Source organism: Rattus norvegicus, chromosome 3 (genome assembly GCF_036323735.1).
Source record: "Rattus norvegicus strain BN/NHsdMcwi chromosome 3, GRCr8, whole genome shotgun sequence".
Lineage (NCBI taxonomy): Eukaryota > Metazoa > Chordata > Mammalia > Rodentia > Muridae > Rattus > Rattus norvegicus.
In genome coordinates, this window is record NC_086021.1 from 138,898,046 (window position 1) to 138,919,987 (window position 21,942).

The following is a 21,942-nucleotide window of genomic DNA, read 5'->3' on the forward strand; positions in this document are numbered from 1 at the left end:
GCCTGTCTTGGTGGTAGAGTGCTTGCCTGTACCACTAGGTAATGTTACAAGAAGGTCCAGAGGTCTCAGGTTCCTTTGGCTGGATCCCAGCAGCAGCCTTGTTTCCTGTGCATCCTGAAGACGAGAGTTAAGATGGTGGGACAGTAGTACATGAATAATAGGACTACTTAGAAGCAAGGAAGCATGAGACACTCTCTCACTAAAGAGTGGGCTAGTCCGGCAGCTGTGAGACCCGTCACACTCTTCTGTGTTGACTCCTCTTCGTGCCTTCCCCTGGGTGAGCATTCTCTCCTCAGAAAGCCATTTTACCCAGAATTCACTCTGTTGTAACTAGATGTGTAAGGATATGCACAGGAATGTAAGTACTCCTAAAGTTCGAAAGCTTGCTGGAGACAAGGGTAACAGCACACTCTGCATACACTTCGGAGGGAGTCTTGGAGTGGCTTTAATCTGATCTAGTTAGCATGGACCACTATCATTCATTGTCCCTTATCCATTTGGGGTCCTAGGAGTCAGAGTCGACCTCGGCCATTCACTGCCATTATGTTACACTGTGTCAGGGCCTTAAACTGGCTCACATTGTTCTGTATGTCCTGTCATTGGAGGCCAACTGGTCAGTCCCTACAAGAGCTAACCTCCTGAATAACATTCTCTCCTGCAGAAACTAGGCCTCAGAAACCCTTCAGGGAATATAGGGAACAGCTTTTCTGGCTACTTCTCAGTAAGTACGGGTGACATTACGATAGGTGCCTGAGGCTTGGGGTTCCTCTGGGGACCGCTGGTCCAGGAGCACTCTATAGAAGGAGGTGGTCATGGTGGTCAAGGTTTGGCATCACTGGTCAGAATCACTTGAGGTTTTAGATCCCAGAGTCTAGATGGCATCGATTATACCAGAAAGTTAAATAAAAAGGATCCAAGACACGGGGCAAAATTAAAACAGAAGAAAGGAGCTGTTGGTACGAGTAACAGCTAATTTTGTTAATTAGAAAGTCTCATACACAATTTGCCCCATTCCGGTGTAGAGCATATCTCAGGATCGGGTTCAGAAGAGGTGAGCCAACATTTTGGTTGCATAACCATTTGAAGCTTGAAGAGAGACTTTCGATTAGCTATTGAAGGAGGCGGGGTCTGAAAATGTACAGCTGCATAAGAAATCTTGTTGAGGGCTGGAGAGATGGCTCAGAGGTTAAGAGCACTGGCTGTTCTTCCAGAGGTCCTGAGTTCAAATCCCAGCAACCACATGGTGGCTCACAACCATCTGTAATAAGATCTTCTGGCCTGCAGGTGTACATGCAGGCAGGATGCTATATACATAGTAAATAAATAAACCTTAAAAAAAAAAGAAATCTTGTTGATGGACAACAGGGAACAACTTTCACCATACCCATTGAAACAATGATAGGAAAATATATTTTTTAAAAAGATTTTTAAAAATATGTATGAGTGTTTGCTTGCATGTTTCTCTGGGTGTCTCTTGCATGCTGGGTCCCAGAGGAGGTCCAAAATGGGCATCGAATCCCCTGGAACTAGAGTTACCAAAGGCTGTGAGCTGCTCCCTGGGTGCCAGGAACCAAACCCCAGTCTTCTGCAAGAGCAGTAAGTACCCCGAATCTTGACCGTAAGGGATTTTATAACCTTTAGTCACTACACACAGACCGGACTTCAGTTCTGTCTACCACATGTTTGTGACTCTCACTCTTTTTGCATTATTTTTATCGCCTACTTATCAGTTCCTTTCTTTTTGTGTTACTTTAATTTCTTGAAAATTTTTACAGGTTTATTTTTATTTTATGCCTATGGGTGTTCTGCCTGCATATAGGCCTGTGTACCATGTGCACATTACTATAGCACATATGTGGAGGTCAGAGTATAAGTCTTAGGGCTCAGTTCTCTCTTCGCACCACGGGATCCAGGGGTTGATTTTTTTTTTAACTAAAAGTCTGAGAATCACAGGACGTTCCATTCTTGCAACAGTTGGCCCAGATAACAGGGCTCCCAGCCACCTTGGAGAGTAAAGTGCCTTGAAAGCAAGAAAATAGCCCAAAATCTTAATCTAGTAACTTATAGCTTGAGATTCAGAAGGCATCTGCCCCCTGAAGAACTGAGGAAGACAGCACATGGTCACTTCTCTTCGAGTGCCAAGGGAAGAGAGAACAACATCTGGTACTGCAGGCAGGATGGGACACTCACTGCTGAGCCCAGGGATGACAGGCTGGACACAGAGATTTGTCCTGTCCGGAACATGCATAGATCTGCTCAGATGAGCTACCATTGCACGCTGCAGTGTTCACTGGGAACGGGAATTGGCAAGAGACAAAACTTTTCTCCCAGTGTGGTTATCGCTTGCTTTTAGGAAGAAGGAAAAGCTACCAGAGGGGAATATTCGGTTTTGAAAGGCTGGCATCTAACATTTTAATGCTTAAGATCCTCTAGTACTCTCTGTGAAATAAGATATGATTGTGTTTAGTTTCTCTCCCTACAGAATAAAAGAACTGATTTGTTTATTTTTATTTTATGAGTATAGGTAGGTACCTACATGTATATTTTTGTACACTGCTTGTGTGCCTGGTGCCCACAGAGGCCAGAAGAGGGCATCTGATCTCCTGATACTGGAGTCACAGTTATGATCCACTATGTGGATGCTGGGGATTGAACTTACACTTTCTAGAAGAATAGTCAGTGCTCTTAACCACTGAGCCATTGCTTTAGCTCCCATCATGAATTTTGAACTCATGAAAGCAGACTTGCTCTCAGGAATAAAACGTTTGAATCAAGATCCAGTTGTAGTCTTTTTTTTTTTATTTTATTTTTTTTATTAACTTGAGTATTTCTTATATACAGTTGTAGTCTTTATAGAAGTGGGAATTGTCTTTTAAGGAGAAGGAAACCTGGGCATAAGGAATGTCTCCCCATGTGCCTTTTAACTGACGAGATCTAGCTGTAGAATCGTGTTAGAATTTCAGTTAGCAGCCAAGGGCCATGCTTCCCCACCCCAGCTCATACTGGGCCACACTGTATTTTAAAAGAAAATGAAAATATGATTTGGTATGAAGTTGTAAAGGCAGGAATAATTTTATTTTTCTGTCTAAGATAGCACCCTGAAGGACAGAGGAATGTAAATGTTACCCTTTTTGAGGTCCTCCGTCACTGTCTCCAGGCCTCATCACTGCTCCCTGGGGACATGAGTCGATTGCTGCTGAGCCATTGTGGTGAGTACAGTCTTCTCAGAGCTCTGATCTGAAGACATGCTCTGACCTTGGGTGAGCTTTACCAGAGACGGGACATTCTAAGGCCACTATAGAGAGAAACTTGGAGCTTAGATCTGTCCTTGCACTAATAGAGTTGGGCCTGGTAGTGGACTTGAGAGACAGAGGCAGGTGGATCTCTGTGAGTTCCAGGCCAGCCTGGTTTATGCACTGAGTTCTAGAACATCGTGGGCTACATAGATCTAGTCGCTGTGTCTCAAACACATGAACAACAACAACAACAACAACAAAGACAACAATTAATTGTGGCCATGAAGCTGGGGGATATAACAAGCAATAAAAAAAGTAATACCATAACCAGAGTCCAAAAACTATTCATTTTGTCTTACTTTATAATTTGGGGAAAATTTCAGACTCAGGACCCAGTTTCCAAGTAACACAAGCCTGTCACTCAACTGCAGTGTATCAGTCCAAACAGAACAGTAACATGACAGAGCCACCACCGTCCAAAGCTTACTTCAGATCTCACCTTTGCCCCACTGGTGTCCTTTTCCTATGTACTTCCAGAGCCACATTGGATCCCACTGTGCATTCAATTGTGATGTCGCTGTGGTCTCCTTTACTCTGGAATAGTTTTCTGATCTTTCCATGACTTTCATGACCTTGCCACTTTTCTTTTCTTTTTCCTTTCCTTTTTGAGATAGGGTCTTGCTAGGTAGCCAGCTTGACTTCAAACTTTGGATGCTCTTGCTTGAACCTCCACTGCCTAAGTGCTGGAGTCATAGGCTGTATCACATGACCCTAACATTTTTGAAGTTAATCTGTAGACCAGCGCTATCCAGTGGAACTTTGTATGTAGCTGGTCTTTGTGACTTTGTGGGTTCTTCCCCCTCCCCAACCCTTTATCCCCCTGGTTTCACCTCTAACACTAGGAGAGAAACAAGGACTTAAGGAAGAGAGGATTTAGGAAATTCCCTGAATCTAATTTCTTTCCTTTTGTTTCTTCTTTTGACCCTGGCTACTAGCAAACTGCCACCAACCTCCCTAAATGACCAACAAGGACTGACCCTGCCTCTCAGGGCCCTAGCATTGATATGCTCTCTGTAAAGTTCCCAGAATTCCTAATGTCACACAATCCTAGAAATTATCTGCAGCTGGCAAACCCATACTTCTGCTAAAGCACGAGGCAAATCATGGTCAGTTGCTCCAGACAGTCCAAAGCAGCCCCACATTCCTGTGATTAAAGCAAAAGCACATTCTTACGATATTTCTGTGTAAAAAAAAAAAAGAAAAGAAACAAAACTCCAGAATTCTCACTACATTTCTAAGATGGAAATGTTCCATAGCTCAATGGCTAGTACCCGGATGGATTTCACATTTGAAATGTGGCCAATGAGGCTCAGAATGCTGGAGGCATGACAATGTCCCTTGTCTAGATTTTAAAAGCACTGACAGGTGATTGGGAACCATGCAGCCAGGAAGCTGGATTGTTACAATGCCCTTCAGAGTCCAGCAAGGACAGGGCTATGTATAACTACATTTAGAAGCTGGTCCTCACAGGCCTGGTGCCCTCTTTGCAAGAATTGCAAAGAAAGGCCCTTGTTGTTCGAAACAAGACTGTTACTAAAATTCACTTTAGAATCGTTTACATTTACAAATTTGTTTTGTAGGGACAGGCAGTTGTGGAGATCAGACGACAGCTCTGGGGAGTTCTTCTGCCATGTCTGTCCCAGGGATGAAACTTATGTGTGATTTGCATATGCTGAAGGTTGTGAACTATTTGCATAACTACCAAAACGAACAGTGTGGTCTGAATGAAAAAGGCCCCCACGGCTCATAGGGAGAGTATTATTAGGAGATGTGGCCTTATTGGAGTGAGTGTGGCCTTGTTGGAGAAAATGTGTCACCCGGAGTGGATTTTGAGGTTTCAGAAGCTCAACCTAGGCTCAGTGGCTCGCTCTTCCTTCCTGCTTCCTGAGGATGCAGAGGTAGAGCTCTCAGCCCCTCTACAGCACCATGTCTGCCTGCGTGGAGTCTACTCCACCATGCTTCCTGCCATGCCCATAATGAACTAGCCCTCTGAACTGTAAGCAAACTCCAATTAAATGTCTTCTTTTTTTTTTTTAATTACATATAAGTACACTGTAGCTGTCTTCAGACACACCAGAAGAAGGCATCGGATCTTATTACAGATGGTTGTGAGCCACCATGTGGTTGCTGAGATTTGAACTCAGGACCTCTGCAAGAGCAGCCAGTGCTCCTAACCATTGAGCCATCTCTCCAGCCCAATTAAATGTTTTCTAAGAGTTGCCATGCTAATAATGTCTCTTCATAGTAACAGGAACCTAAGACAAACACTAATAAAATCTAATCGCATTCAAAGAGTTCCGGCATCTTTGTCACACAACTAATTCTGTTTGGTGGCAGCTCAAACCTCAGTGATCTCCACTGAATCCCTTAGGCCTCTCTTTAACATGGAAATTGTAACATTAAGTATGTCATTGATGCATTTTTTTCAACTTTTTTCATGTTTTACATTTATAGGGGGAGGGGTGATAAATGCCAATGCTTTGGGGAGTTAGTTCTCCTTCCACCATGCAGATTATAGAGACCAGACTCAGATCTTTGGCTTGGCAAAAAGTGCCCTTACCTGCTGAGCCATCTCAGCAGCCCCAGTTGATAGATTTTTTTACATATGCTCAAGCTGCGTACTCACCACCTACATTGAGTTATAAAACATTTCTACCATCTGGGCATGCTAGGGTAACTGATACTTCTTTTTAAGTACGTTAGTTTTTACTTCTTGTTGAAACAATTGACTGGAAGTAAAAAGCATGCATTCCTTTGTTTATCTCTGGTGGGCAGTGGAGGTCAGAGGTGTCGGGTTACCCTAGTGCTGGAGTTATAAGCGGTTATAACTTGGTGCATATCCCCAGATAGGTGCAGTCTTTTTGTTGCATCCTGTTCCTATCAGCCCAGCTGGTGTCACCTGGTTAGGCACCCACACCCCTGTGACATTTTGCGTGACATCCCTTGTTTACGGAGTACTGGAGACATAAGAGTGGATCACACGAAGACTCTCTCTCCTTCAGTATTTGGCTATCAGAGCTGCTTTGCTTGAAGAACATGGGACGGAATTTAAGAACATTAGTTTTCTTGGCTTCTGGACTTCCCTGGAAAGTGTTCTAGATCAAGCAGGAAGAAACAATCTCCTTTATGCACCTGCAGGAAATCAGAAGAGCCCCAGAGCAAGGCCTGCAGGGCGCTAACCTCTAGACGAGCGCTCTGGAACCTCGGGACTCATCCAATGGCCCAGAGACCGACCTGGCTCAGCTCCACCCAGGCCTTCCCAGCCAGGCAACAGCCATACTTCCGACCCCATCGCAGCGGGACTCAGTTAGGCCAATGGCCGCGCTTCCGGCCCCACCCCTCCCTCCCTCCCCACGCCTGACCAATGGCCGCGTGGCTGGCCCCGCCCCACTCCGCCCCTTCATCTGGGAGGGCTCTGCACAGTCGAACGCGGTCAACCTGTTTCCTAGTCTGGTTTCTTCTTGGTAAGTTCGCAGCCTGGGTGTGGGTCCTCAGTGCTCTGTGCTCACTGAGGTTGTTCAGGGAGGGGACCTTGGTCAGAGCCGAGTGCTCCTAGGATTTCGCAGGAGCGCCCCGGGCCTGGGCGCTCGGTGCCAGAGAAGATCCTGAACCGGATTAGGGGAGAATGCGGTCTGCCCCATACGGATTCGCGACCCCGGCAGTTCCTTGAACCGCATCCAGCACCTTTAGCAAGCAGGTAGGTGGTGCAGAGCGTTTGCCCAGGCTGGACAGAAAGAACCTCGGAGTGCCCCCTGCCTCTCCCAGGCCCTGGTGACTCGAGCGAGGCCTGGCCGCAAGCAACGACCTGTGGCAGCCGCGCCAGGGGGTAGGCCTGCCAGTCCGGGCTACGGCCTGATCCTGGATCTGGACAGTTGTAGGCAGTGACATCTGTTCAAAACAGCCTCTCTGCACTTGGAGACCTGAGTCCCGCCAGGAATCTAGCCTGAGGCCAGGAGACTTGTCTCTCGGGAGTGTGGATATTTATTTCCGTGACCGGATCAGAAGCTCTGTGGAAGTCAGGTCGGAAGTTTTGCTGTATCCAGGACGCCCCTGCCATCTCCCTTTCTCTGATATAAGAAAGAAGTTTGAGGAAAAGGATGAAAACAAGAGAAAGCAAAAAAAAAAAAAAAATGTTCTTTGGATACTGCGAAGCTTCAAAAACTTGAAGGGCATTCAGCCTCGATCTCAGAACTCAGGTGAATGTCAGTGAGGGCAGCATTAATTCCAGCTGTGTCTGAGAGACTTTTATGTCTTCAAAAAGCCTAAATGCTGCATCTTCTCAAACTTTAGTCTCATCCCCAGGCAATGACCTTGGCATAAAGATGGGTTTTGTGGCTTTTCTGCTGCAGGGACCTCTATGCTATTAGTCCGTGGCAACAAGTCGGGGGGTACAAATTCCACACTGCAGGTCAGCCGTGTAGCTTGGTATCACTTCCTCTCTTGTGATTGTGTCAAAGGATTTAAGTACAAGAACCCCAGGCTGCTTCTGTTAACAGAAAACCCTCAAGAAATGAATAAATGTGAGCTTCCTCTGCTTCTGGTGGGGTTACATGCCACTCCCCACCCCTAATCTGCATTCAGTATTGTGGTTGGACTGCAGAAAATCACTAATTTGACTCCCTCGTCATATTTTTCTAGGTGACCTGGGAAAGGAGGAGGAAGGGTTTCACTTGGCTGGCCTCTACAGAGGTATCATTTTTCATCCCCTGAAGGCCCAACAGACCTCAATCTTATCTCCCTTTATCTCCTGACCTTCTATCCGTAGCTCTTCATAAGCATGTAGCATTTGTTAGTTAGCTGTGCTAGAGTTAACATGGGCTGAGGTCACTAGGCAGAACCGGTACCTAATCTGTGTGGCAGGGGCCTGCACCTGCAGCAACCGTAGATATTCTCTGCACTGTTTCCCAGAGGCCTATACTCCCCTTCCTTCTTCTCTCCTGAACAATACTCTTGGAACCCAACAACTTGTTAAACTTGTCAAAGTGGAGCTCTTTCCATGGCTTCTCACTGCCTTCCCTAGTGTTGTAAATGGCACCTTCCTTGCCCCACCTCCCAAGAAGAAGCAATGTTTGATCCCCACCCACCTCCCATGTCCGAAGAGCACCAGGAATGTAGCTGCTCATCCCCACCTCTGTTGCCATCCTGGCCACACCCACCCACCATCCTCCTCTCAGTTGGCTGGGACTTTTCACCCTTTTTCATCCTGGGCTTCCTGAAGACTTTAGAACCTCCAGAGAGTTCTGCAGTGCAAATCGGAGCCCTGGCTCGTCAGTGATTTCCCTGTTCCACACCAAGTAAAACCCAAATTCCTTCCCACAACACCTTATGTGCTAGTGGCCTCTTTGACCTTGACCTTTGTCCCACCCCTCAGCTTTAAACCACTCACTTAGTTTCTCTTCATTCCAAATGCCATCAGGTCTTAGGACTTGGGCATCTGCTTTGCCATCTGCCCAAGATGCCAGTCTTTTCACAGTGGAAAATCATTCAGTCAGGCGTTACCAATCAGGGGCCTTTCCTTGATCACCTCCGTTTAAGCAAGGAATTTCCTCCTGGATTCTGTCCCATTGTCTCCTTTTACTTTCTTCATAATCAGAATTACTCTCTGGACTTGTCATCTGATTATGCACTAATGGATCTGGTACCTGTACCACACCAATAGTAGATAAATTGGATGTGGCATATCTTGTCTTTCTTCTCGCTGATGTGGAGAACAACTGAGAGACAAGTGAGCAAAACACGTGAGTGCAGATGGTGGTGCTTCATACGTAATGCTTGCTTTTAAGGCACTTTGCTGTGTTTAAATGGTGGGATGGCTCAGTGGGTGAAAGTGCGAGCCTTATGACCGAGTTCCATCCCTGGAACCCATGGTGGAAGGAGAGAACCAAATCACAAAAGTCGTCCTCCGATTTCATGTGTGTGCTGTGACATGTGTGTGCACACATTCACACACCCATCATATACATACAATAATAAGTGAGTAAAAATATGGAAGTGGCATATTTTTAAAAAATTTAGGCTTAGAGGATCTGGAAAGAAGGCTTAGTGGGAAGGAGCACGGCTTGCTTTTCCAGAGGACCCAAGTGTGAGTTCCAGTACCCACGGGACAGCTCACAACCATCTGTGAGTGCCCTCTGCTGGCCTCTGTGCACAGACATACATGTAGGCAAAACATTTGAGTACATAAAAATAGATAATAAACCTTGGGCCTGGAGAGATGGGTCAGTGGCAAGAGTACTGACTGCTTTTCCACAGGACCTGGGTTTGATTCCTAGCATCTACATGGCAACTTACAACTGTCTTAACTCTCGTTCCACAGCATCCGATGCCACCTTCCGGCCTCCATGGGCACCAAGCTCACAAGTGGTGTGTAAACATACAGGCAGGCAAAACACCTGTACACATAAATAATTTGAAAGAAATCTTTTTTTAAAAAATATTTAAGCTTATATTTCTGAACTACTATGTTGTATAAGCTCTCTAAATCATTAAAAAATTTTAATTTATGTGCATGTCTGTGTGAATATATACCAAGTGTGTTCAGGCTACAAGAGGGTGTCGATCCCCTGGAGCTGGAATTACAGGTAGTTTCAAGCCACTAGCCGTGGGTGCTGGGAACCAAACTTGGGTCCCCTGGAAAAGCAGCAAATAAGTGTTCTTTTCCACTAAACCCATCTAAAGGAGTAGTTCTTGTGATCCCACTGGGGGTCAAACAATCCTTTCACAGGGGTCACTTAAGACCGTCAGAAACTTTACATTCTGGTTCATAACAGCAGCAAAATTGCACTTATGAAGTAGCAACAAAATAATTGTATGGTTGGGGGTCACCACAACATGAGGAACTGTATTAAAGGGTCTCAGCAATAGGAAGGCTGAGGACCACTGCTCTACCCCACCTCTTCACCAGTGCCCTTTTCCATTAACCATTAAACCAGCCCTCCAGCCGCTCCCCAAACCATTGTGTGGAAAAGGCTAGTAATTTACCCTGTGGCATAAAATGACTTCAGTGTGGTGGAACTCAGTTTTCTTCTATGAGAGCATATTATGTATATATGGCAAACATTAGTGGTGGGCTGACATCATCATCCAGAAACAACCTGATCTGAGAGTTCTTTACTCTTCTAGTAGCTGGCAAGCTCCCTAATGGCAAGTGTTTTCTCCCTCTTCACAGTAGAATTATTCTACTATTATCATATGGACAGCTCTTGTTTGTTTGTTTTCAGTATACCCCAAAGAAGCAACATTTGTAGGTGACTCTTGTACTATCCTACCTTAGAGGTAGGAGGGGATCCAGTACCTTTCACATCCTTAGCAGCTAAGGATACAAGTGGTACTTCTGTGTTGGAGACACCCACAGACCCTTTGTAACAATGATTAAACCCAACAAGCAGAAGTGGGTTCTAGATTGCTAGCTCTCTGCTCATTAGTTCACTTTTAAGGAAAACTTGAGAGCTTCTGGATACAATCAGTAACAATACAGGTTGTTTAAAGAACTGAAAGACTAGGATTGGGTCAGCAGTTAAGAGTGTGCTGCTGGGGCTGGGGATTTAGCTCAGTGGCAGAGCGCTTACCTAGGAAGCACAAGGCCCTGGGTTCGGTCCCCAGCTCTGAAAAAAAAAAAAAAAAAGAACCAAAAAAAAAAAAAAAAGAGTGTGCTGCTGTTCCAGAGGACCAGAGTTCTGATCCCAGCATCCACATCTGGCAACTTACAACTGCCTGTTACTCCAGCTCCAGGGGTTCCAGTGCCCCCTTCTGGCCTCCACAGGCACCTTCACCCATGCACATATCCATGCTCATATACATAATTTTAAAAATTAATAAGAAATCTTTTAAAAGGAGAAAGAAGTAAAAGCTAAAGAAAACAGCGAAGATTCTAGAAGCCGAGAAAGAACTGTCTTCCTTTTCCTCCAGGCGTACCGCCAATTTGTTCTCCTGTCCATCTTTCTTCCAGTCCATCTCTCTCAGTCCATCCCACCCACCCAGGGTTGGAGTCCCTCCAGAAGCTGAGCAGCCATGACATTTGCTGAGGAAAAGACCTATAAGTATATCCGCTACAACCACAGCAAGTTTTGCTGTGTTGATGTTCTGGAGATCCTGCCTTACCTGTCCTGCCTCACAACCAGTGACCAGGTGAGCGAGGGAAGCCACAGCTGGCCAGTGTACTGGCTATAGGGTTGTACAGTCCCAAGTTTCAGCCTGTCCTGGTCCTTCTCCCAAGTCAGGGCCAGGTCCTCCTTCCTGTCCTCTGAGGCTGCTGTCTGCCTTGCTTGACTGACTTTTAGGTCAAGCATATGTCAAGCTGGCTTTTCTGACCTTGCTGAATTTCTTTCCTTTTATGTTGCACACAAGAACATGGCCCGAAGATCAGCAGGTTTCCTGGCTCTGACTCCATATTTTCCAGAACTTTCTCTTTGCTTGTTCTGGGGTCCTAGTCCTGCTTGGTTTTGATTCATTCTCTCACAGGACCCTGGCATGGAGTCAGATCTGAGGACTTGGAGCCATCAGAGTCTTGCACACTAAGACGTGCTGCAGGCCTGCCTGCACTCAAGCCAGTGAAGTGACAAAACTGGGTTTATGTTTTGGTCCTCTGGGTTCCTGTGCTCCCAGAGCTGCCTCTGTGTGTGCTCTTGGGGTCTCCTGTTCTAGGTGTCTCAGGACTACTATGCTTTCTTATGTTGTCTCTGGTACAAATGCTGTTACAGTTCAGGGCTGGGCAGTTAGGAGAGTGTGCTGGCCTCACCCTGTGTTGGACATTCTTCAAGACACCCAGGCATTTAGTTTGTAATAAACATTTCCTGTGGGTTATCACTTGTTTTTCTCTTCCTCTCCTGGTCTTCCTCTCTATCTTCTTCCAAGTCTTCCTCTTTCTCTTCTTCTTCTTCCTCCCCTGCACTCCCTTACCTTCCTCTCTCTCCCTCCTTCTTCAAACGTCTTATTATGTACCACAGTCTGGTCTCAAACTTGTAATCCTCCTCCCTGGAAGTCAGGGAAGTCAGCCTCCCTGGTGTTGGGATGACAAGCTGATTGATCATTTTCAAGTGGGAATCCAGTGAATTTAAGCAATACTACAGCTGCTGTCATACTTCTAGAACTTCCCCAGTGTGTTCTTCCCCAGTGTGCTCACCTGCCTTGCTTCCCTTTCTTGCCCCTTTCATAGCACTGTTGCTGGGCCCCTTCTCAACTCATTCAGACCCTTCTCCTTGCTTTAAGGGCTGTGGGATTCAAGCTTTGCTCCCTCCCCAATGCTGCTTTGCTTCTGCTCATCCTGTCTCTTCATCTGTACAGTAGGGATGGTCATAGCATTTAATGGGACAATGCCCGCTAACATTGACGTGCCATAGCCTTTCCCACACCTCCCTTTATTGTTGTTCATTGCCCTCACACCATACTTGGGCTACCATTGTGGCCTTGTCCTGCCTCTCACCCAGTGTCAGACAGCTGCCTTCCTCCTGTGGCTTTCTTTGTGTCCCTTTTGTAGTAGCTCTCTTCTGAGTAGAGAAAAGGCTAGGCCACTTGGCCTGAGTGGCTGTGCTGTCTTTCAGGATCGATTACGGGCTTCCTACAAGCAACTAGGAAACCAGGGCACACTCTGGGAACTCTTCAATACGCTCCAGCGTCGGCCTGGCTGGGTAGAGGTCTTCATCCGGGCACTGAGGATCTGTGAGCTGCCTGGGCTGGCTGAGCAAGTGACTCGAGTTTATCAGAGCTACCTGCCTCCTGGTGAGCATCCTACCCTAGCCTTCTTCCTGGGCCACTGCCTCTCCCTCTGGCCTGCAATCTCCCTCTTCCTTTACCCTTGGACCTCCTGCCTTTCTGTCTTCATCACTCTCCATTATAGGATATGCTTGGGTTTAGATCCAGCTGAGTCACTCACTAGCTATATGTCCCTTTGGCCCTATTCCTTAAGTTTTGAGTCTGTCACACTGGGGTGAGTGGCCACATCCCTCATGTGTGGCTGCACTTAGCTGGAGTTCCACATCTTCCCTATGCCCAGCACAAGGCACCTGCCATCGTGTTTGTGGCTCTGGTGTTTGTCTCCCTACCTGTTTCCATTCCTTCTGTTTCCACCTGCACAGAGTGTAGAGTACAGAGTCTACACCCAGTCACTTTGCCCTACTCGCCATTTCTCTTCCCTGCCCCAAGGTTTCTCTGAGAATATCCTGGTTTCTAATGATAACGGCCGAACGTCTGGTTCCTCTCAATGTCACTGCCAAGTCATGTGACCAGAGGGAGTTTAGTGTTTGGGCCTGAAGAGAAGATCCGGGAAGAAAAACCAAGCCAATCTTGAACACATCATGTTTGCTTTTGTTTCTCTTTTCTTCCCTTCTTTCCATGTTGGTCTTTTTGTTTGTGGAAGCTACGGTGCTCTCTCAAGAAAGAAATGGCTATGGTAGAGTCAGAGATGGCCATGGCAGGGGTCATTTGGGGATGACAGCTGTGAGGAAAAGGTCTTGGGACAGCAGAGAGTGAGCACTGAAAAGTCTGGCTGTGAAAGGCTGTGCCCCTCCTCACTCATTTTCCTTGCACCCTTTCCTGTCTTCCCCAGTTCTTCTTTCCCTCCTGTTCCCTCCCCAGTGATGGTTATCATGTCTAATAAATCCATCCCACATTGGGTCATGGAGTTACTGAAGGGAGACTAGATGCCCCAAAGCATCCAGGCTTCTTCTATTACCAAGTTACCTCTGATTCTTTCTGGAGATCACTCTGTCTTTGTACCTTAGGGGCCTCACTCCACTCCCTAGACCCATTGCAGTCACCAAGAATTCCTACCACGGTTTCCGAACCTTCTGCATTTGCAGCAGGCCACACCATCCCTGACAGTGGCTTCCAAGATAAACCAGGTTACCCTAAGCCTGTCCAGGACACCCAGCCACCAAAGTCCCCAGTAGAGGTAAGTCCTCATAATCTGTTTTAAGCTGCCTGCTTTTGTGTGCCTGTCTGCTCACTTCTGCCCACCCAGCCTTCCAGAGCCCCTTTCTTTTTTTTTTTTTTTTTTTTATTTTTTTTTTTTGTTGTTGTTGTTCTTTTTTTTTTTTTTTTTTTTTTTTTTTCGGAGCTGGGGACCGAACCCAGGGCCTTGCGCTTCCTAGGCAAGCGCTCTACCACTGAGCTAAATCCCCAACCCCCCAGAGCCCCTTTCTACCTCCTGAAAATCATGCCTCATTTCTGCTAAGAATGCTGGGGTTCCCTAACTAGCTACCTAACTGCTGGCTAGACCTGTGGCCCCTTAGTGTGCTGTTGAGGTCTTTGCAATGGTCATGTGATATGTTGAGCTGGGTAAAAAAGACTAGAGGGTAACCAGATTTGTATGTGAGAGAGGTGATATGAGGGCTCAAGAAGGGTGGGTAGTGACAGAGCTAATTATCAACAGTAAAATCAGGTATCAGGGGAAGATAACTAGTTCCACCGGGATGAAGTGAGTTAACAATGGGGTATAGAAGAAACCCTAGACCTAGACTATGGGTCTGAAGCCATAGGGTCTGTGCAGACTGCTGAAGAAAGGACAGTGGTTACAGACACATGGGTAGGGAACTTCAGCAGTGCCTGGTTTTTTGTTTTGTTTTGTTTTTTTAATGCACTTGAAGTCATCCTGGGGACTGGGCTGGAGAGATGGCTCAGTGGTTAAGAGCACTGACTGCTCTTCCAGAAGTCCTAAGTTCAATTCCCAGCAACCACATGGTGGCTCACAACCGTCTGTAATGGGTTTCAATGCCCTCTTCTGGTGTGTCTGAAGACAGCTACAGTGTACTCATATATAATAAATAAATAAATCTTTAGAAAACACAGTTGTCCTGGGAGGCTGGGAATAGAGCTTTCAGTTGCTGGGGTGCTTGTCTGGCATACACACGTGCCTGAGGTCAGTCTCCAGCTCCATATAAATTGGGCATGATGACACACACCTATACGCCTGCCACTCAGGAGAGAGAGGCAGGCGAATCAGAAGTTCATAGTCATCCTTAGTAAGTTCAAGGCTAGGGTGAGATACGTAAGGTCCTATCTCAAAACAAAACAAAAACAGCAACAACAAAACCAAATAGGTGGGGCTGGAGAGATGGCTCAGCGGTTAAGAGCACTGACTGTTCTTCCAGAGGTTCTGAGTTCAAATCCTAGCAACCACATGGTGGCTCACAACCATCTGTAATGAGGTCTGATGCCCTCTTCTGGTGTGTCTGAAGACAGCTACAGTGTACTTATATATAATAAATAAACAAATCTTTTAAAAAAAAAAAAACCAAATAGGTGGGCTGGAGAGATGGCTCAGTGGTTAAGAGCGCTGACTGCTCTTCCAAAGGTCCTGAGTTCAAATCCCAGCAACCACATGGTGGCTCACAACCATCTGTAGTAAGATCTGATGCCCTCTGGTGTGTCTGAAGACAGCTACAGTGTACTTATATGAAATAAATAAATTAATCTTAAAAAAAAAAAAGGGCTGGAGAGATGGCTCAGAGGTTAAGAGCACTGACTGCTCTTCCAGAGGTCCTGAGTTCAAATCCCAGCAACCACATGGTGGCTCACAACCATCTGTAATGAGATCTGATGCCCTCTTCTGGTGTGTCTGAAGACAGCTACAGTGTACTTATATATAATAAATAAATAAATCTTAAAAAAAAAAAAACCAAATAGGTACTAGGGATGGAGACTTACATTAGGCAAGTATAATCGATGAGCTTCAGCCTCATATGTGAAGGCTTCCTGTAGCCTGAAGCCAAGCAAAGGTTCCGAGGAGCTTGTGCTCTTGAGCCCCATAAATATATGCTGCCCTTTTTCAGCCCCAGGAGAAGCAATGGCTTTATGTTATTTCCTCTATTTCAGAATTCGGAGGAACCCCCACAGGCCAACTTTGGGGCCATTCCAAGGATGTCGGGTGACTCTTTGATATCCTCACCTAACCCACCGGCCCTCAGCCCTCAGCCCTCCAGAGAGCATCCCGAGCAAGAACCCGAACTGGGGGGCCCCTCCACAGCAAGTATGTATAGAGTGTGGTATGAGAGGGTCTCCTGGACCGCTCACATGAAGGTTAGGGTTACAGTTACCACTTGGCCTTCCTTAGATAGGAGGCAGGGTAGAAATAAAAGTGTGTGTGTGTGTGTGTGTGTGTGTGTGTGTGCTGTGTGCATACCTGTGTGTGTAGTAGTAGCAGCAGCAGCAGCAGCTTAAAATGCAGTCATTCATTAGCACATGGCTCAGCTGGGTAGGTCTTCTGATCTTGCTGATTTTGTGTCGGGTGTTCCCTGACATATACATAATGTTCTACTACATCCATTGGCTGGTACTTCCTCATTCTCTCTTCCTCTAGCACAAAAACCCAACTCACAGCATCTGGGTAAGGCTCTGGGTAAATAAAAGAGAGGCAGAGCTCTGAGCTTAGGCTCAGTAATAAGGCAAGAGGTCTTATTACTCCTGCTCTGTTCTGTGGTCAAAACAAATGATAAGGCCAGCCCAGATTCTGAGATTTTTTTTTTTACTAGATTCTGGTCAAATCACATTGGAGAGTGTGATTTTTGCCCTGTGGGTGTATAGTTTTTGTACCTTGCTGCATGTGGGAGAGAGCTAGGGCTATTTCTGCACTCAGGTAGAAGGTAGTGATTGCCCAGGACCTGAAGACGGGAAGGACACCTTATGGGTAGCTAATGAGGGAGCTCTTCACAAGGGGATGTCTGGTTCCCAGCTGTGGTTTGAATGAAGTGGCTCCCATAGGCTTCTACATCTGGATACTTGGTTCCCAGTTGGTGGAGCTGTTTAGAAAGGACTATGGGGTGTAGTCTTGTCAAAGAGGTGGGCTTGGAGGTTTCAAAAGCTCATGACATTCCCAGATAGTGTGCCTTTGCGCTCTCTCTCTCTCTCTCTCTCTCTCTCTCTCTCTCTCTCTCTCTCTCCCCCCCCCACCCCCTTCCAAGCCCATCCCCGCCTCATGCTTGTGGGTAAGATGGAAGGTCTCAGCTACTGCTCCAGTGCCTGCCTCCTTGCTGCCATGCTCCCTACTATGACGGTCATGGACTCTAACCCTCTGGAACGATGAGCCCCAAATTAAGTGATTTCTTATATAAGTTGTCTTGGTCACAGCAGTAGAAAAGTAACCAAGACAACCAGAAAAATCACTAAAGTGGTTCAACCCCAGATAAGTCAGCCAGGGTTCAGAACCTGGTGTCCCCCTCAGGACTAGAGTTTGTCCACCCCGACTTCCAGGCTAGAGCGGCTCACCTCTACTTCCCAAATTGAGTTCTGTTTGCTCTGTTTGTTACTGGTGCCAGGTGAGCCCTCAGTGCCCTAGGATTGCCATGTGAACAGTTAAAGGTTAGAGGAAATTGTCCCAGTGCCCCCAACTGCTTTCACAAATGGCACTTGGTTGAAGTATGTCTGTAAGCACGGGCTCCGGGAGATTTTCTGTCAGGTTTAGGGAGAGATGTCGGACATCACTTCTGACCTTTGTCAGTGATGGCAAATGTATCCTCAGAGTTCTGGGAAGAGTCTGTCGTCATCAGCTCTATGCACTGTAACTTCCTGCTACTTCTGTTTCCCCAAATCAAGCTCCCTTTCTGGGACTACTAGGTCCCTATCCTTGGGGACATATGCCTGTGGGTCAGTTGACTGGTGTTAGCGGTTCTATTGAGCCATCCTGCCACTGCTTGCCCTGATTCAGGATTGCTCCTGCTAGAAGGTAGTGAGGGACAGTAGTAAGAGGAATGTCTCAGGACATCCACGCTCATGCCCCAGGACAAGGTAGAAGGGGCTGAAGTGAGAGAAGAGGCAAGTGCTTAGGGTCGATGGAAAAGGAATAATTTATACCAAGGTTTAAGCTCTTAGGTGTGGATGAAGGTAGAGCCCATTTTACTTTGATGATAGGACAGACTAGGGTTACAAGTTAAGGGCTGAGGGGCAAGAGTCTTTTCCATGGGAGGAGATTGGGAGGCAAGATGTGGAAGGGACCATGTGATCAAGGACATGGGGACCCTTCTCTAGCCCTTAAGTTAAAACCATCCTTTGGGTTTGTTTCTGCTTTTCTCTCCCCACCTGTAGATGTTGACTCTGTTCCCATAGCAACCTATGGACCTGTGTCTCCAACTGTTTCCTTCCAGCCCCTTCCACGTATTGCCCCGAGGACAAACCTCTCGCCTGGGGTCACAGTATCAGCTCTATCTGCCAAGACCACTTTGTCCTCCTCTTCTACTGGATCAGCTTTTGCAAAGGGAGCAGGTGACCAGGCCAAGGCTGCCACCTGTGTCAGCACTAAAGAGGGAGTACCTACCAATTCTGTGACTACCAGCTCAGTGCCTTCCATCAAACCAGTACCAGTAAATACCATGTCTTCCAAGTTGCCCATCAGTACAAAGTCCACTGCTGCAACGCCCTCTACTGTGCCCACTAATATAGCGCCATCAAAATTACCCATCAACTCAGTATATACTGGCATAGTGCCATCCAAAGTGACTGCTAGTGTGGCCAAAGCAAGTGCCAGCACAATGCCACCTGAGAGGAACAACAAGCAAGCCAAGGTGAGTCCTTGTTCCTCCTAATAGTGGCTCAGGCTACTTTGCCAAGACAGCTGGTCCTTGCCCTCAGACCCTTTTACTTCCTGTGCTGTCCCTGGTCTGTTTCTTCAAGGTGGTGGGACAGATGGGAAGCAGCCAAACCCAGCCCTTGCACCTTGTTTTCCAAGAGGAATGAGAGTCATGAGCCCGCCTAAGCTCGGACTAAGTAGGGTGGGGCATGGGACTTCCCCCACTGGCATGTCTGTTAACTCATTTGGAGCTTGAAGCCCCAGTGAAGGTCAGCAGTACCATTTTGTAGCTGGAGTAGTGGGGACTAAACGTGATGGCTCATGTGTCCTAGTGCCCTGTTCATTCGACAGTGTTCTCAAGCATCCTGCTTGTAGTAGCTTCTCCAACCTAGTGACCCCTATAGCCATTTTCCCCACGACCATACAACTGTCTACCTAAGGGAACCAAGTTTGTAAACCTCAGGATCTTGTGCCTGCCCTGTGGCTCTCAGGCCCAGGTAGTACAAGATGGTTCACATGCCAGCAAGGGCTCCCTCTTAGTGGAGCTCACAGCAGTTCCGTGAGTGGGAGAGGGCTGCCCTGGAGGGGTACTGCAGCATCTTGGTCACCTACTCAGCTGTGTCTTATCCCCAAGAGAGGGTAATTTCGGCTATTGTGGGATACTAGTTCAAGCCCTTGCCACACCCTGGGTTATCTCCTGTCACCTGAACCCCTCTTCTTATGTTTGCAGGAGACCCTGGAGGCTCCAGCAACCGTAGTCACCACTGGAAGCAGCCTGACCAGACCAGATATCAGTTCCAGGAGCTTGCACTCTGGGCCAGAGTTAAGCAAGCCAGGGGTGCTGGTGTCCCAGGTGGACAACGAGCCATTCTCAGCCTGCTCTATGGACCTTGCCATCAGCCCTAGCACCTCCTTGGGCTCAGAACCCAACCATGGTCCAGAGGAGAATGAGTATTCATCCTTTCGAATCCAGGTGGATAAAAGTCCCAGTGTTGATCTGTTAGGAAGCCCTGAGCCACTAGCCACCCAGCAGTCCCCAGAAGAGGAAGAGCCTTGTGCCAGTTCAGTGTCCTGGGCTAAGTGGCTGGGGGCCACCAGTGCACTCTTGGCTGCATTCCTGGCAGTGATGCTCTACCGTAGCAGGCACCTGGCCCAGTGAAGCCTCAGCTGTATGCCACACTCACTTGCTCAGTCCTGCCAAGCATGCCCTCTAGGCTTGGGGTGGTAGATATGGCGAGGTCCACTGAGTTATCCAGGTACAGGTGCTACCTGTACTGAGGCGCCATCACTATGTGGTGGGGGAAGAGACACTGCTTCTATCCTGGTTCATGTCATCTTCTGGTCTTCAGCTTTTGGGGGCCCTGTATCCCTTCCATTGCTTCTGACCTGCCCACAGGGCAGGGTAAGATTGCATGCTATGTGCTCCTAAGGAGGTATCCCCACCAGACTCATCCCTATTGGCCCAAGCCTGAAGATGAGGAGGCATTGCACTGTTGACAGTGCCCCTCCTCTCACCCAGGTCTCCTGAAACACAAGCGTAGAATAGTGATGAGTGGTCCCGTAGCATCCAATGCCTTCCACCAGCAGCCTGGCTGAGGCCTCGGCAGAGTGCCTGGGAGCAGCAGAGCAGCTGGTCTCTTGGGAGCTTTGGGTGCTCTGCCCCTTTGGTCCCTCTCCCCAGCCAGACAGCCCTAAGGGTGGGCCTGGAGGTTCTCTGTGGACTCCAAGAAAGCCAGAAGCAGCTCCCAGGCCTGAGAAAGCCCCTGGGAGCCTTGCTCCAGCCTCCTTATCCCAGCTCTTCACTTCTCCCCTCCTGGTCTCCATTCTCTTTGACCTCCTACACTGGATGATGAGATACCTAGTGGGCAGAGCTCAGGCTGGGCTTGGATCAGTTCCACCCTTTCTCTGCCTTTAGCAGATGTTTAGCTTCTCTAGTCTTCCTCCCAGTGTGGACAGTGGGTAGCACTTCCTTTTACTGGGCTCCTCTGAGTTTGAAGGATAGAGATATTTGCCTAGTGCCTATCCCCGAGGGTGTGAGCACAAGTTCTTGCCGTCCTGCCCAGGCTGGTAGAGCTAAGGTGAGAGCATGAGAGACAGAGTGCACAGTGGTAATAGCACAGTCTTTGAGAGAGCAGCCTTCGCCTCCATCGTGCTTTTGTCTCCTCCCTGGTCAGGTGTAGACCTTACCTCTGTGCCTCACTTTTCTCACCTGTGAGATGGGGTGAATATGCATATATATGCTAATATATTCTAGTTTTATTGGGATTAATTAAAAGAGTTTATCTGTACAAATCTTGTGTGTTCCAAATTTCTTAAAGGTTGGATACATGTTATCACCACCCCACCCTAGACTGTTTCTCTGTGTAGTCCTGGCTGTCCTAGAATTCACTCTGTAGACCAGGCTGGCCACAAACTCAGAGATCCACCTGTTTGTTTCAAGTGCTAGGATTAAGGGCATGGGCCACCACCATCTGACACATCATCACTTTTAAAGAAAAGGTACCTGGTGAGAGATAGGTCTTAGCACATTCTTCCCTTCTCGGTGAGAGATAGGTCTTAGCACATTCTTCCCTTCTCAGTGGGCAGGAAGTCTAGTTATTCCTATAGCAGAAATACAGTTAGGCTTAGGCTGGCTGTGCTCATGCCTTTAATCAGCACTCAGGAGGCAGAGGCAGGCAGATCTCTGAGTGAGTTCAAGACCAGCCTGGTCTACACAGCTCCAGGCCAGCCAGTCTCCAGACAGTGAAATACAATGATGTATATTGAGGCTATCCTCACGGGCTTCCTCAGGGTGCCCTTTGCTGGACAGGGGATAAGCGTGTAGCCACCTCTATCTCTGGGCCCTATTGTGGACAATTTCTCTATCAGGGGTTGCTATTGCAATCTTCCCTACATGCCCTAATTACCTATACTTAACTTCAAGGCTCACTTCAACCTGTGCCATGAATCTAGGTGTAACCTGTCCCCAAGTTGTCTACACAACTTCTATCACCTTTGTTTCTAACAACCCTGGACTTTGTACCCTCTCCCAGAGCCATGCTGGCCATGCTGGTGAAGAGTTGTGCATGGACTAGTTTTAGTGTTACTATTCTAGTGTAGCTTTGAAAGACTAATCTCAGTAATACAGTATGTAGCCCTACAGAGGTTACC

The 21,942-nt window shown here is 47.4% G+C and overlaps 1 protein-coding gene across 14 annotated transcripts; it reads left to right on the forward strand.

Annotated features, from left to right (window-relative positions):
* Window positions 1–6,627: 6,627 nt before the first annotated feature.
* Mavs (mitochondrial antiviral signaling protein) lies at window positions 6,628–21,084 on the forward strand. 14 transcript variants are annotated; one of them, XM_006235036.4, is made up of 8 exons: window positions 6,698–6,760; window positions 7,935–7,985; window positions 11,245–11,423; window positions 12,836–13,013; window positions 14,015–14,184; window positions 16,107–16,260; window positions 18,312–18,787; window positions 19,523–21,084. In XM_006235036.4, exons 3-8 carry the CDS (start codon window positions 11,307–11,309, stop codon window positions 19,949–19,951), a joined length of 1,524 nt encoding a protein of 507 aa, XP_006235098.1. In that variant the 5' UTR covers window positions 6,698–6,760; window positions 7,935–7,985; window positions 11,245–11,306; the 3' UTR covers window positions 19,952–21,084. The 14 variants fall into 14 exon arrangements, with proteins under 14 accessions (XP_063139851.1, XP_006235096.1, XP_063139845.1 ...); XM_063283776.1 differs by having other exon boundaries at window positions 6,743–6,993; XM_063283781.1 differs by lacking the exon at window positions 7,935–7,985 and having other exon boundaries at window positions 6,628–6,760; window positions 14,093–14,184.
* The last annotated feature ends 858 nt before the right edge of the window (window positions 21,085–21,942 follow it).

Bases quoted from the DNA above. Each gene is read 5' to 3' on its own strand.
- Mavs (XM_006235034.4), top strand. From the start codon at position 11,307: ATGACATTTGCTGAGGAAAAGACCTATAAGTATATCCGCTACAACCAC. The intron at 11,424-12,835 runs GTGAGCGAGGGA...GCTGTCTTTCAG, and splicing joins GCCTCACAACCAGTGACCAG to GATCGATTACGGGCTTCCTA. The intron at 14,185-16,106 runs GTAAGTCCTCAT...CCTCTATTTCAG, and splicing joins CACCAAAGTCCCCAGTAGAG to AATTCGGAGGAACCCCCACA.